This window comes from Budorcas taxicolor, chromosome 10, assembly GCF_023091745.1.
Source record: "Budorcas taxicolor isolate Tak-1 chromosome 10, Takin1.1, whole genome shotgun sequence".
NCBI lineage: Eukaryota > Metazoa > Chordata > Mammalia > Artiodactyla > Bovidae > Budorcas > Budorcas taxicolor.
The window spans coordinates 78,415,200-78,430,526 of NC_068919.1; the positions used below are offsets into that span (position 1 = coordinate 78,415,200).

The following is a 15,327-nucleotide window of genomic DNA, read 5'->3' on the forward strand; positions in this document are numbered from 1 at the left end:
GCGTTCTGAGATGGCCTCACCAAGGATTCAACAATCTGCCCCCCCCCACCCCGCCCCCTTCTTAGAGCCTTCAGGGGCAACAAACATATGTGATGCCAGCATTCCATTCCCTCCCAAGCATGAAAATATCCTGAATTCTGTCATGATCACTCTACTTCCCAAAGGGGTGCTTAAGATGGGGCTGGAGGAAAGCATAACAATAAATCTTCGCACTCTGGGCAAGGTGATAATTAGAAGCATTCCCCACGATGATGTGCTCTCAGATGCCCAAAGGGAAGCCACTGGGACAGCAGGAAGTTGCAGAATACCTGGGCTTGGGCCCCAGCTCTGGCTCTGACTAGGTGGGTTTCAGGAGTCAGGTCACTTCTTTGTTCTGTGAAATGGGAATAATGATTATACCGATGTAGCCGCTTTGAAGGAAGCAGTATGTATTAATGCACTTTAACTTGGATTCACAGGATGCACCTATGTTCCCTGGAGTTTTCCAAGCACCTCAGGGCATCTGTCTCCAATCCCATTTTATTCTCTTTATTTTCTGTTTCTGTTCTCACTGAAGAAACAAAGCAGGGAGCTTGAACTCTGAAAGCTGAGCTGTGTTTGGCCTCTGGAAGAAATGGTGGTCAGGGAGCCTGACTGAGGACCTTACTGAGGGTCTCTGCCTGCGTGGGGACCTGGGCCCCTTTGCTCGCCCCATCCTGTTTCATGCCCCAGGCAGTCAGCTGCCCCTCCTTCACTTTCTGAATTAGGGTCTTGGGTGATTCTTCTGACAAGCAGTCTAACCGGATGAATTATGGAATTTCTAAAGAGCATTTACATCTCTTCTCTACCCTCCTTGGAAAACAGACCAAAGGGCATTCACCAGAATACTGCCTTTCATGATGAAAAGCTGCATCATGGGGTATTTAGGTAGAGATTTTCATAACATTTGCTCCATAGACTGTCCATGAGTCTGAGAAACCTACAGTTAAAAACCAAAACAACAAATGCCTAATATGTAATTTTGTTTTCAAACGAATGATCTGGGAGAGCATTTTGAAAATGCAGTCCTCTGGGCAATGACCGCTCGGAGATCCTGACTCACTAGATTTGGTATGGGGGTCGAGGATTCTGCATTTTTTAGAGTGATTTACCTGGTTTAGGTGATTCTGCTGCAGAAACACACATATGAAATAATGCCTTTAGTTATTTCACCAGAGATCTAGTCCTATATCCTGATTTCATATTAGTTACCCAGGTCTTCTCATAGGGTAGGCCAGCCTATATTTTCACGCTATTTTTTTTTTTTTTTTCGGTAGAAAAAGAATTCAAACCTACAAAAAAGTTCCAAGGAAAGTATAATGAACTCCTACATATCCTTCCCCTAAATCATTAACATTTTACCCTATTCATTTGATTTCTTTCATATTACTGTTGTCTATTTTTTTATAATATTAATTTATTATTGTTATCTTTGCTGAACCATTTTAGAGTAACTTTTAGACATCATGACCCTTCATCTCCAAATACTTCAGCACTTTTCTTTTAAGAACAAGAACATCTCTGACATAACCACAATACAGTGATCTCACCCAGGATATTAGTGCTGATATAATACCATTATCTAATATACCAGCCATATTCAAACTTTGCCAGGTGTCCTAATAATGTCATTCACAGCAATTTTTTTTTCTGATCCAAGAGCCAGTTCAGGATAACACATTGTATTCAGTTGAAATGTCTTTCTACACTGATGATCTTTTTTAAGCCACTGCTGTTTTCATAGGAGTATTTTTCAGAAACATATTTCCTGATAAACAACAGCATTTTCCCTCATTCTCTCCTTATTACTTGCAAAGAGCCAGTGATCCATTGTCAGCCTGAAGCAAAAGCAGACTTACCTGGACCAAATTCTGCATCAGCTGCGGCCTTGGGAAAAGACTCTGTCTCCTGGTCCTGGGTTTGCCCTGTAAGCTGATTTCCCAAAGACAAACCCTGTGACTGTTAGTGTATCCTTTCGATCTTTAATCAAATGGGCTGTCACCTGGCTTACTCATTGTCCAGACTAATTCCTTGGCTATGAAAAGCTACTAAATATTACTTTGCCATGGTTTTTAATAAACCTTGACTGTAACCCACCAGGCTCCTCTATCTTATGGAATTCTCTAGGCAATAATACTAGAGTGGGTAGCCATTCCCTTCTCCAGGGAATCTTCCTGACCCAGGGATTGAACCTGGTTCTCCTGCATTGCAGGCAGATTCTTTACTGACTGATCCACCAGAAAATTCTCAATATTCTTGCCTGGAGAATCCCATGGACAGAGGAACTTGATACGCTATATAGTCCATAGGGTTGCAAATAGCTGGACACTACTGAAGCAACTTAGCACACATGCATAGTTTTAAAATCTGCCCAGGAAAAGTGACCAATAAGTGATATGCCACTTTAAAAACAAACAAAATAAGTAAAAAAATAAATAAAAAATGAAATCATCTTTTAAAGAATATGTAAATTCCAAGCAATGTTGAAAAGGAAAAAAAATATGTGACTTATTTACCCTTCCCAACTTTCTCCAAAGGCAATGCACATATCTGAGGGTGATCTTTTTCCAGAAGCCAGGACTATTGTTGTTGTTTAGTTACTAAATGGGGTCCGACTCTTGCTACGCCATGGACTGTAGCCCACCAGTCTCCTCTGTCCACGGGATTTCCCAGGCAAGAGTACTAGGGTGGGTTGTTATTTCCTTCTCCAGGGAATCTTCCTGACCCAGGGACTGAACCACGTCTCCTGCACTGGGAAGCAGGTTCTTTACCACTGAGCCACAATAACAATCAGTAATCAGGATAAGTTGGCTGTATTCCTTCTGCTTCAGCAAGAAAAGAGAGTCACCTGAAAAAGAAAATGGAATGGTCAAAAAATGAGATGATGACCAGATATAATACCTAAGATTTACTGCAGTCTGGCTCTGATATCCTCAGATTCTACAAAGACAGTAGAAAAGCAGAACTCATACCAAGATGGCTGATGGGCACAGTTTGAGGAATTCACAGCAAACAGATGGGACACATTTTTGCAAAAGAAAGCCCATTTCACATAAGCCATCTTCCTGGCTTATACTGAATGACACCTAAATTAAGAGGGGGGGAAAAAGCCTTTAATTTCCTTAAATGTTTGAGTTTGGGGATTTTTTCCCTTTGTTTTATTTTGCTGGCATTTACTTAAGGGATAGCATGTGTTTTCTCTAGTGAGTGAATTTATTTTTGTTAAAGAGTTTTTCAAAGGGTCAGGAGATCTAGCTAGAGGCCACCATTCAGAATCTTTTTTTTTTTCCTTAAATGGAGGATAGCAGGAGGAAAACTGTGTCATTGGAGAAATCGTTCAGGGTCATGGCCTCCTGAGCAAGATGGAAGCTGAGCTGGGTGGGGCAGATTGCTCCTTTCAGACACCCTAGTTCTGTTCTTCTTAGGCCTGTGTTTTCTTAGCTACCTTTAGGACCTTTACGATTGTCACTGCAAACATAAAAGCCCTATGCAGTATCCCCTAAATGAGATGGGTTCTGGAAGGACCAGTGTTTTGTAGGGTGAAAATCCTCATCCCAATTCTGGACATTTCCTACAAGATATCTCTGTACGGTGAACCATGCATCTTGGTTGGCCCCTGAACAGTCCTGATTTCTCTCTTTCATCCCAATATATTTATTGAAATGCCCCCGTTTCATTTTCTAAAGCATTCTGGTGGGATTATAGTTTCCATGAACCACTCTGAGACTATGGGAAACTTAAAGTATTTCCTCCCCACACAAAAACCAGTGGACTTGTTTGAGCGGTTTGTGCTGCTGCCTAACCAGTCTTTATCCGAGTGATTAGCTGAACTCTAGGTCTCCCTTCTGCTGTGGAGGATTGCCCCATCTCTAACCCTGGCATTCCAAAGGTTCTGATCATCCCACCTTATCTTGTCTTCTTCACATTTCTTACCTTCCTCAGGGATGAGCTTTACAGAAACTTGGACCAGACTGGGTGTGTTGTGCAAGGAAAGACTCTGGACTGCATTCACCTTTTTCACCCCTCACCAAGAGACATTGGGAATGAAATCCCAAAACGCAGCAACCTTATTCTTTACTCAGGCCGAAGGTCTTCCTCAGTGGGCAGATGCTGTTGAGGCAGTTATTGTGTGGTTTTATGCCTCAGATCCTTTATTTGTAAATTTGAAAGAAGACTAATAACTTTAAAGTATTTTGAGAATCTCAAGGCTCAGAAGATTATAAATAACAAGAGATTTTTTTTTTTCCTCGTCTAAAATGGCAGCACAGATACTGTGGTTACTTACTTAATAGATAGTGTGTGGTCCCCGGGCCATATGCAGCTGATGGGTTTTTTCCAGTGTGCTATTTATAGAGCTAGATCAGAAATATCACTTCCGTTGGAACTTGACCTACAGACCATCGGCAATTGTAAAGACCCAAGGAAGCAGAGTATATATGAAATACAGCTGGTTCACAGGTTCAGTTAGTGAAGCACAAGCCCCCAGGGAAATTAATTTTGCTGGAGGACAGATGTCTGAGCCTGTCTCAGTCACTTTTTATTTAAATTAATTTTTATTGGAGTACAGTTGCTTCACAATGTTGTGTTGGTTTATACTGTGCAGCAGAGTTAATCTGCTATATGTATACACATATCCCCTCCTTTTTGAATTCCTTCTCATCTGCCATGTGGCCTTATGGAACTTGTCAGTCGTCTTGAATCCTTATTCTCAAATACCCTATCCTCTGTAGTCTTCCCTCTTTATAGAGAGCCTCTTCAGTGTAGGTTGCTGAAATTCTGGCTTTCTGCGTCAAATAGCAAAAGAGCTCACGATCCATTAGCAGAAGTAACTCAGGCTACTCTGGGAAGCTTGGGAAAAAGATCTAAATATTTCCCTCTTCATCTTTCTATTGAGGCTAAACAAGATTCTCAGTCACTTCCTCACTTCAAATGAGTGACCCAACAACAACAACAACCAAAAAAACATATGCTGAAGCTCAGCAACTTCCACGGGCCTGGTTTTAAACAGGGGAAACTGAATTTAATGAATGATAATCCCTTTCTAATCCCTACTCTCTCACTCAGACTCCCATCTTTAAGCTTTGTTCTTATGAAGTTGTGTTTGCTGGGATTTGGCCACTGGCCAACACATGTTTACCCATCAAAAGGTTTTAGTAGGTAGGATAGACTAAGAAAATCCCTAGTCTGGGGAGAAATCTGCTCTTAGTAAAAGGAGCCCACATCTGCACTCTTCAGTCTGAGATGAGTGCTGGGTGGGGCGCAGACATTGAGAAACGGCACCCGGGGTAGAGCAGTCTCAGACTTCCTGGAAAAAGTAAGGTCCAGAATGAGGAACTAATTTCTTGCCATTAAAATACCATAGATTCAAAGTTCTTTGTACAGGCGGGAACTTTTGAGATCATTTTGAACAACCCCTTCTTGTCGTGGATGAGGAAACGGAGGCTCAGAGAAGTGAACTAACTGGTCATTACCAAGGTCTGCTCCGATGTTCTCAGTTACATCATTCTCTTCTCCCACCTGGTCTCATTAAAAGCCCACAGCTAGGGACTTCCCTGGTGGTCTAGTGGTTAAGAATTTGCCTTGCAATGCAAGGGGTGCGGGTTCCACCCCTGGCTAGGGAAGTAAGATCCCACATGCCGCAGAGCAGCTAGGCTGGTGCACCACAGCCAGAGAGTCCACGTGCTCTGGAGCCCGTGTGCCACAGCTGGAGTCTGTTCGCCTCAATGGAAGTTCCCACATGGCGCAACGAAGATCCTCCACACCTCAGCTAAGACCGGACACCGCCAAATAAATAAATATTTAAAACAAAAAGCCCGCAGCTAAGTCAGAAATAGAATTCCAGGGTCCTGTCTTCCAGCCAGCCATATGCCATCATGCATCATATAGAACATGTTTCAGATGTGAGGATGAGAGATCAGAAAGAGAATGTCAACTCCAGTGGTTAACAACACCATCCCCTTCCCTGAACTTATTTAAGTACTGAAAACATTTGTATTTTCATCCTTTTTTGTTTTTTAAAATTTCCTCTTTCTAGTCTCAATAAATGGTCTTTCATTTAAAGCGGCAGGAGAGACCTAATGTCCAGAGGAGCCAGCCCTCTCGGGCCATAAACTTCTCCTTCCCCTCAGTTCCTATTCTGGGAGTTGCTGCTTTGTTTACATTTTTTTTTTTAAAGCATGGAAAAGTCTAGTCTTTTAAAGTTGACCTCTTGCCAGAGGGCACACTTTCATGTTATATACTGGAGATTCCATTTGACTTCCCAGAAACGCTTAGCATAGGAGTCATAAATTGCAATGTTTTTAGAGAAGGAGTTTCCTCATTAAAAGCTCCCTCAATACTGACACTGGTTGGTACCAGAGGCCCATTACCTTTTTGGAAATCAAGGCTACATAGCAACCTGCTTATCCTCCTCCAGACTGATTGCACAAGGACTACACCCTCTGTGCAGAGCCGAGAGAGAGAGAGAGAGAGAGAGAGAGAGAGAGAGAGAGAGAGAGAGAGAGAGAGAGAGAGAGAGAGAGAGGGAGGGAGAGAGAGAGAGAGAGGGAGAGAGGGAGAGGGAGGGAGAGCAAGCGAGAGCAAGCGAGCTTCTTGCCTTATAAATTTGTCTTCGTAACCACTCCCACTCCAAAGGAGTAGGGGAATGGATCCAGAGATAGTAGTCATGAAAGAGATTCCAGAATCCAAATCCTGCTGTTTAAACCACTTCATTACTGAGCTTTACTAGCCTGCCTCATTGTAAGAATTTTTAAAAAGTACTAGATGATGATTAAACTTCTTTTCTCCCTAGAATTTTATCTTCAGTGTTCGACCATCATTGTTCCTGTCATTTATACATATCAAGTATCTTCATCTAAGGGTCATCAAGAACCTTTGGTCGCCTGGAGGCAAAAATTATTATTCACATTTTACAGATGGATAAGCAATCATGGAGAGAGGGTGTGCTTTGACTTACCTGAAAGTGTCTCTGAGACAGTAGAGGATGACTATTCCCTCAGTCTTTTTAAAAGAGATCTGGTGGTGGTGGTTTAGTTTTAAGTCATGTACGACTCTTTATGATCCCATGGACTGTCACCTGCCAGGCTCCTCTGTCCATGGATTTTCCCAGACAAGAATACTGGAGTAGGTTGCCATTTCCTTCTCCTGGGAATCTTCCCAACCCAGGGATCAAACCCCCTATCTCCTGCATAGCAGGCAGATTCTTTACCAATGAGCCACCAGGGATTCCCAAAGAGACCTGACTTCAGTGTAAATAAATTAGATTTTCTGTCTGGAGCTTACTCAGGTACTTCTATAAGCTCAATCTTGTGACCATGAAAAATCTCCAATAATGAAAATATTTTTAAAAACCATTTCACTTATTTGATTTTTTATTTGTATTGGAATCAACCAAATTCTAGTACAATGAAGTCATACTGCCTTGGCAGATCTAAGTATCACAGTCATCGAAAAGGAGGGAGGGAGAGAATGCCCCAGTTTTTGTACCTTCTGCTAAAATGAGCTTAGAAAAGATTCACATAGCTGTTTCCTGACCAATTAGGTCATTGGGCAGGAAATCACCTTTTCTGAAAAGCCAATAAGCAGACTCCCTCTACCTTAAATTGTCTATAAACAGCATTAATGATCATCTATGCTAGCCCTCACACAGGAATGCTTAAAAGTCAAAAGACATTAAAGACCACTGAGTTTTCTAGTTGAAAATAAAATTACAAATTTATAGTAACTGATAGCTTCCCCACTTCCCTTTCTCAAGCCATGCCACCACCTATAACCACTCTTCAATTGTTTTTCCATATTCAGAGTCCTATTCAGTGAAATAACTTTTCAATCTTGACCAGATTTTTTAATCCTCCAACCAGAGAGAGTCAGTTTCAGGCCACCTGATTTGCCTGAATCCTGTTGCTGGTCCAGTTGAGTGAGGTTAAATAACTTGCCACGCCAGGACATGTAGCGTCTTTCTGGAAACCCCTTGCCCTGGGTTATTGCTGTACATCAGAACAAAGGAAGCCGAGTGTAGAGCCTGAGTGGCACACAAAGTTCAGATGAGTTGATAAGATGCTCACAACAGACTTCCATCAGTGTCTTCCCAGAGATAAGCCTCTGGGCTCTTCAGGCCCTGCCCAGCCACCACCCCCCCACCCACCCCAGGCTGGCAGAGCGGCCAGCGATTTACATAATAAGCCTAGAGAAAGCTAATTGGAATAGTGGTGAAGACCCAGTCCTACCTGTATAACACAGGGAACTCAACTCAATATTTGTGATAACCTGTAAGGGAAAAAACCCTGGAGAAGAAAATGGCAACCCACTCCAGTATCCTAGCCTGGGAAATCCCATGGACAGAGGAGCCTGGCGGACTATGATCCATGGGGTGGCAAAGAGTTGAACATGACTAAGCGACTAACACTTTGGTAAAGGAAAAGAATCTGGAAAAGATAAGATCTGAATCACTTTGCTGTACACTTGAAACCCATACAACATTATTAATCAACTATACACCAAAAAAAAAAAACAAACAAAAAAAGACTCAGCCTAGTTTCGAACACTGGCTCTATCATTAACCAACATGTGACCTTGGGAGAATTACTTAATCTCTTATAGCCTTGGTCTGTTCTGCTGATGATATTACCTACCTCATAAAGTGTTTTTCAGGGTCAAAAAAGATGTACCTAAGATACAAAGCTCAAACAGGGTATAAGCCCTCCTTATTTAAAGGGCTTACCTAGTGCCTAGTTTATAGTATTATACTTTTAAAATATTGTTTTTCCTTATCAACTAATGTTTAACGTTTAACATTTCCCATTTCCTTATCATATAAGGTCCTGCTGTTATTGCTCTTGTGGTGGCTTAGCATTTGTAAACACTCCTGAAGATATAGCTCCCTAAGCTTGCCCACTCAAGGTTTCCATTGGAAAATTTTCTCTGGTTATTGTTGCTCATGGCCCTGGGTTAAGGACCCAAGCTTACCTGTCTGACAAGCAGCCAAGCATGTGGGTCCTTTTCTAAAATTCTGTTTTCATTTGTTTAGGGACATGGAATTCTTTAAATAGGCACTACTGCCATTTATAGCTCTGACCCCTGAAAACGTCTTTTGGACCTGGGCAACACCTACAGTTGTATCACCACATTTTTTTTTTTTTTTTGAGTGCTTAACTCATTAGCAACTCCTTAGTATTCACATGTAGCTCTTCCTTGGTGAACTTTCAAATTCAGGCTCGGTTCATCTTATCACTTAGTGGGCATCGAAGCCACAAGCTTCTAGAGTTTGCTTGAAAAATGTAAAGCTATTAACTTTTGCTTAAGCAAGATCGGATTAAGAATGTAAATCTGCTGCTAAAACAAATATATAACATAGCTCAAAGTTTAATAGTAATAACTTATTTTCTATTTAACCACAGTTTCTGAAGCATCCTTTGCGTCTTCAACCTCGTGAATCAGGCATACTAATATAAATCAGACTTGGACTTGGTCCTCTTGAAATATACATCAGAGGTGCTAAGAAAAGCACACAAGTAGCATGCCACAGGATAGAAAATGGCAGCAACATGAGAGAATAATATAAAGTGTTGTGGGCATTTGAAGGAGGAAGGCATTATTTCTGTGATGACCAGGGAGGGGGCGTGTAAGAAGGAGTATTGAAGATGATGCGTGGGCATGGAGGTGGGCGACACGAGGAAGGAGTGATTACATTGGAGCAGAGTCTTTATGAAGTGGAATGGAGGGAAGACGTGTGCAGAGGCAGGTCAGACACAGCTGCAAGAGAGCCAATCTTAGGAATTTAGAACTCTTCAAAAGAACATGGGGGCCGCCAAAAGTTTCTGAGCTTGCTGCTCGTAAGTGGAAGGGCAACACGCTTAGCTGTGTGCCTGGGCAGCTGAATCAAACAGTAGAATAAAGGATGCTTTCGTAGGGAGAAACTCAGAGCAGCATGGTGACCTCAGCCATTCCTAGGTGAAAGCTAATGTGCCTCTGATCTAGGTTGGGGTAGAACGAACGGATGTAGGTGAGACGTTTACAGTGAAACGAATCTGACTTCACAGTTTATTGAAACTGAGAAGCACAGGAGAGGGAGATATTTTTTAAATGGAACTAAGGTTTCAAATCAGATTGACTAGAAGGCCAAAGAAGGAGGAGTACATTTATATGGGAAGCATATAAGCTTGATTTGAAGATACTGAATTTATAGTACCCAAATTCATCATGTTAGGCCTGCAGATCTTGTAGTTGAAAATGAGGGACAGGTGCTGAGGTAAGTGGGACACTAAGACAGAGACTTAAAGTCATTCCCCCTGGGAGTGTCATCCTTGTCAACAGTGAGGACATCCCACATGGAGCAGACATTGCAAGCTTGGTGGGAATGGGTCATTTAACATGTTTAAAAATTGTTTTAAATAAACCAGCATTTTCCAGTCAGAAGATTGTACTTAAAGTATTGGTTTTAAAAATAAGATCAAAAGATATGGCTAACCATAAACTCTTATTGCCATGTGACAGTAGCAGCTGGAGCTGGTTGGGGACTGTCCCCTTGAAATCATAGGTGAATTGTCTAATTCACCACCATCTCCAGTATTCTCCATCATCTCCTAGCACTTAATATTAGACGGAAAGTGGATTAATGATTGCCTAGGGCTTCGAGGCAGGAAGGAAGGGCTGGAGGCTTATAGCTAAGAGATCTGGAGTTTCTTCTGGGGGTGATGACATGTTCCAAAGTTGATTGTAGTGATGGTTGATCAACTCTGAATATAGTAAAAACCATTGAACTGTACACTTTAAATGGGTGGATGGTACAACATGTGAGTTGTCTCAGTGAAGGAACATCAGTGGCTATTGTCCTTGCAGTGTTGGCTTTCTTATAGCAGAAAATACTTCTCTGTTAATGAGTCTCTATCAAAAATGGGGGAATGAAAGATGGACTGAGAGGTCCACGTATTTCAAGAAAAATGGGAGAGAGTACATCTCTCTGTGGTAGTGAAGACTTTCTACCAGCTAAGATGCAGACTCTTGGTCTCTTTATTAATACACATTACCTTCCTAGCCACTGAAGGCATGTGGGTGTTAGGAAAATAACTGCTCATGACCAGCTCTCTGGGGTCCACCCACAACTAAGGAGAGAGAGAGAAAGGAAAAGCAGAGAAGGAAAAGGAATACTCAACATGATTGGTACAAGGAGAAGCAAAGAGGCTAGTATACTGGATGCTGGAAGAAGCTTTACCAAATGCTGACAAGACTCCAAGGAGGATGGAGACAGAGAAGTCAGGAGGTTACGGGACCATCCATGCAGAGAAATGGGGCCAGAGAGAGATGCAGATGCGGATGACAAAGCAGTCAGAGCACCTAGTCCTGAAGTTAGCAGTGTGGTCAGATCAGCACAGTCCAGATTACTTGTTTTCAAATTAATTCGTTTGTGTTTTGAATTGTATATATGATGAACCAAGGTCACCCTAAATTTTATTCTCTCCTTCACCAAATTCTCCCTCAGTCTTAAACCCCAGGCTTGTTGAGGCCCCAGTGTGGATGATATCCAATTCCTATATCTGCTTGAACCAGAGAAAAATATGTGTGTGTGTGTGTGTGTGTGTGTGTGTGTGTGTTTTTAACCCATGGCTTCTCACCATCAGCTCTATTTTATCTGGGGCTGGATAATTCTTTGTTGTGTGGACTGGCCTGTGCATCACAAGGTGTTTAGCAGCATCCCTGACCTCTACCCTCTGGACACTATAAGCACTCACACCTCAATATTGCCCACAGAATCATTTCCAGCCTAGAACCACTGAACCACATTTATCTGTTGCTGTATTTGAGTCCAGGAGTTATCAAATCCCCTATGAATATGCAGTGGAGGTGAGGAATAGATTAAAGGGATTAGATCTGGTAGACAGAGTATCTGAAGAACTATAGATGAGGTTTGTTACACTGTTTAGGAGGCGGTGACCAAAACCATCCCAAAGAAAAAGAAATGCAAGAAGGCAAAGTGGTTGTCTGAGGAGGCCTTATAACTAGCTGAGAAAAGAGAAGAAAAAGGCAAGGGAGAAAGAGAAAGATATACCCAACTGAATGCAGAGTTCCAGAGAATAGGAAGGAGAAATAAGAAAGGCTTCTTAAGTGAACAGTGCAAAGAAATAGAGGAAAACAATAGAATGGGAAAAACTAGAGATCGCTTCAAGAAAATTAGAGATACCAAGGGGACATTAATGCAAGGATGGGCACAATAAAGGATGAAAGCAGCAAAGACCTAACAGAAGCAAAAGAGATTAAGAAGAGGTAGCAAGAATACACAGAAGAACTGTACAAAAAAAGATCTTCACGACCCAGATGACCACAATAGTGTAATCACTCACCTAGAGCCAGACATCCTGGAGTACAAAGTCAAGGGGGCCTTAGGAAGCATCACTGTGAACAAAGAGAGTGAAGGTGATGGCAATCCAACTGAGCTATTTCAAATCCTAAAAGATGATGCTGTTAAAGTGCTGCATTCAATATGTCAGCAAATTTGGAAAACTCAGCAGTGGCCACAGGACTGGAAAAGGTCAGTTTTCATTCCAATCCCAAAGAAAGGCAATGCCAAAGAATGTTCAAACTACCACAAAACTGAGCTCATTTCACACATTAGCAAAGTGATGCTCAAAATCCTTCAAGCTAGACTTCAGCAATACATGAACCGAGAACTTCCAGATGTACAAGCTGGATTTATAAAAGGCAGAGGAACCAGAGATCAAATTGCCAACATCCATTGGATCATAGGAAAAGCCAGAGAATTCTAGGAAAACATCTATTTCTGCTTCATTGACTATGCTAAAGCCTTTGACTGTGTGGGTCACAACAAACTGTGGAAAATTCTTAAAGAGATGGGAGTATCAGACCACCTTACCTGTCTCCTGAGAAACCTATATGCAGGTCAAGAGGCAACAGCTAGAACTGGACATGGAACAATGATTTCCAGCCATGACTGGGAACCCACTGGTGCCTCCTGACCAAGCACTCTCACCAAGTGCTCGCATCCCTGATGGGGTTTGTGGTCCTGTTTATTACCATTCTTCTGTCCAAGTGTGGGCCTGATTCCCTGTGGAAACCAGGGCTGCGATCACAGGGATTTTCCCTAAGCACAGGGTTAGGATCAACGTGGTCAGTAAACGTGCAAATGAACATTTTTTTTAAAACATCAAAAAAAAAAAAGTTGGGAAAGGAATACGTCAAGGCTGTATATTGTCACCCTGCTTGTTTAACTTCTATGCAGAGTACATCATGTGAAATGCTGTACTGGAGGAGTCCCAAGCTGGAATCAAGATTGCCAGGAGAAATATCAACAACCTCAGATATGCACATGATACCGCTCTAATGGCAGAAAGTGAAAAGGAACTAAACAGCCTCTTGATGAGGGTGAAAGAGGAGAGTGGGAAAGCTGCCTTAAAACTCAACATTCAAAACTCTAAGCTCGTTATGTCTGGTCCCATTGCTTCATGGCAAATAGATGGAGAGAAAGTGGAAACTGTGACAGATTTTCTTTTCTTGTGCTTCAGAATCACTGTGGATGGTGATAGCAGCCATGAAATTAAAAGATGCTTGCTCTTTGGAAGAAAAGCTATGACAAACCTAGAGAGCGTATTAAAAAGTGGAGACATCACTTTGCCAACAAAGGTCCATGTAGTCAAAGCTATGGTTTTTCCAGTAGTCATGTTTGGATGTGAAAGTTGGACCATAAAGAAGGTTGAGTGCCTGAGGAATTGATGCTTTCAAACTGTGGTGCTGGAGAAGACTCTTGAGAATCCCTTGGACAACAAGGAGATCAAATCAATCAATCCTTAAGGAAATCAACACTGAATATTCATCGGAAGGACTGATGCTGAAGCTCCAATACTTTGGCCACCTGATGCAAAGGGCCAACTCATTGGAAAAGACCTTGATGCTGGGAAAGATTGAGGGTAAGAGGAGAAGGGGGCAACAGGGGAAGAGATGGTTGGATGGCATCACCGACTCAATAGACATGAGTTTGAGCAAACCCTATAGTGAAAGACAGGGAAATCTGGCATGCTTTGCATGGGGTTGCAAAGAGTTGAACGTGACTGAGTGACTGAATAACAAGCTTAAGACCATGCAGAGTTGGCAGAGCACCCTGAAAGATGGTGAACCAGAAAAGAGGACCAATTCCTATTTCACACAGAGGGTGAACATGAGATGATGCCATGAGCAGGCAACAAATGAGACATTCAAGGTCTCATTTTGTTTTAGCTGATTCAGTGGACTTCAGCCTTTTGGTACTTGGTCTCCACATTGGAAAGAGATAGCATTTTGAGGACACAAGGTAAACTACAAGTCCACTATGCCCCATCAGGCTAAGACTCATTTCATGGCCCAGGGCCAAAGTGAACACAGAAACTTGGAGGAGACCTCAGAATGTGCTCCAGATGAGAGTCAGTGCTGACTTCTAAGTGATGGGACTTGTAAGCCTGCCGCTAACACAGAAGAAGGGAGAAGTGCAGGAATGGGTTCCTTCTGGTTATGTCAAGAGAGATCAGTGATGCTCTGGAGATGTCAGAGGGTAGCTGAAATGCAACTTAGTATAGACTAGAAAGTCAGATAAAGTTTACTTCAGATCCTCCCCCTTATAGGAAAGTCTTAGAAGGTAAGAGAATGTTTCTCTTGGGATAAGAATGTCTAATACAAATGAGATATGAAATGATGAGAGCTTCCAGATTCCTCTTCAGGGTTCATGTATGTTCAGGTTGGAAAGGCATAGAAATTTTATATACATATGCCACCATTTGTATATTGATTAGGGAAACTGAATTAAGAGTCTTATCAAGCTGGAAAAGTCTTGCAACTTTATTAAACCATTTCATAACTGGCTCTTATTCTGTGTAGTCGAGTTATGCCTTTCTGCCGTGGGTGTTGAGTAGCCTGATTTATTATTAGCAATGGCTTGCACTATAACCTCTTATTGATATATAACTTTGTTATCTCTGAGCCCAGTGGTGGTTACTTTCACTGAGGCTGAAGGAAACCCATGCTGGTTTTTCTTTTTAGTCTCATATTCCTTAAACCCTTGCTTCCTTCTTTCCTTCATCAACTTTTGTAGTAGTGGCCTGGGCTCCCAAGTACTCTCTGAGCAATGAACAGTGACTGGACTTTTGCTTAAGTGAAAGAGCATGATGAGACTGGGTGTCCATAGCCTGCTTTTGTTCTTTTTCGTTTCAGGCACTTCTAGATCTAGCTGTTTGACAGCTGCGCTAGGAAACACCTGGAGTCACAGTGTGAACACCCGGCTGATTCTCCAGTACCTCGGTTCAGAGAGAAGACAGGTGAGTGCTTTGACAA

At 42.1% G+C, this 15,327-nt stretch overlaps 1 protein-coding gene across 1 annotated transcript in view; it reads left to right on the forward strand.

Moving 5' to 3' along the window:
- Positions 1-15,327, forward strand: part of RAD51B (RAD51 paralog B) — a 608,130-nt gene that overhangs the window by 538,322 nt on the left and 54,481 nt on the right. The window contains exon 9 of the mRNA XM_052646678.1: positions 15,208-15,311. Coding sequence (XP_052502638.1) covers positions 15,208-15,311 — 104 coding nt within the window. The remainder of the gene's footprint in view (positions 1-15,207; positions 15,312-15,327) is intronic.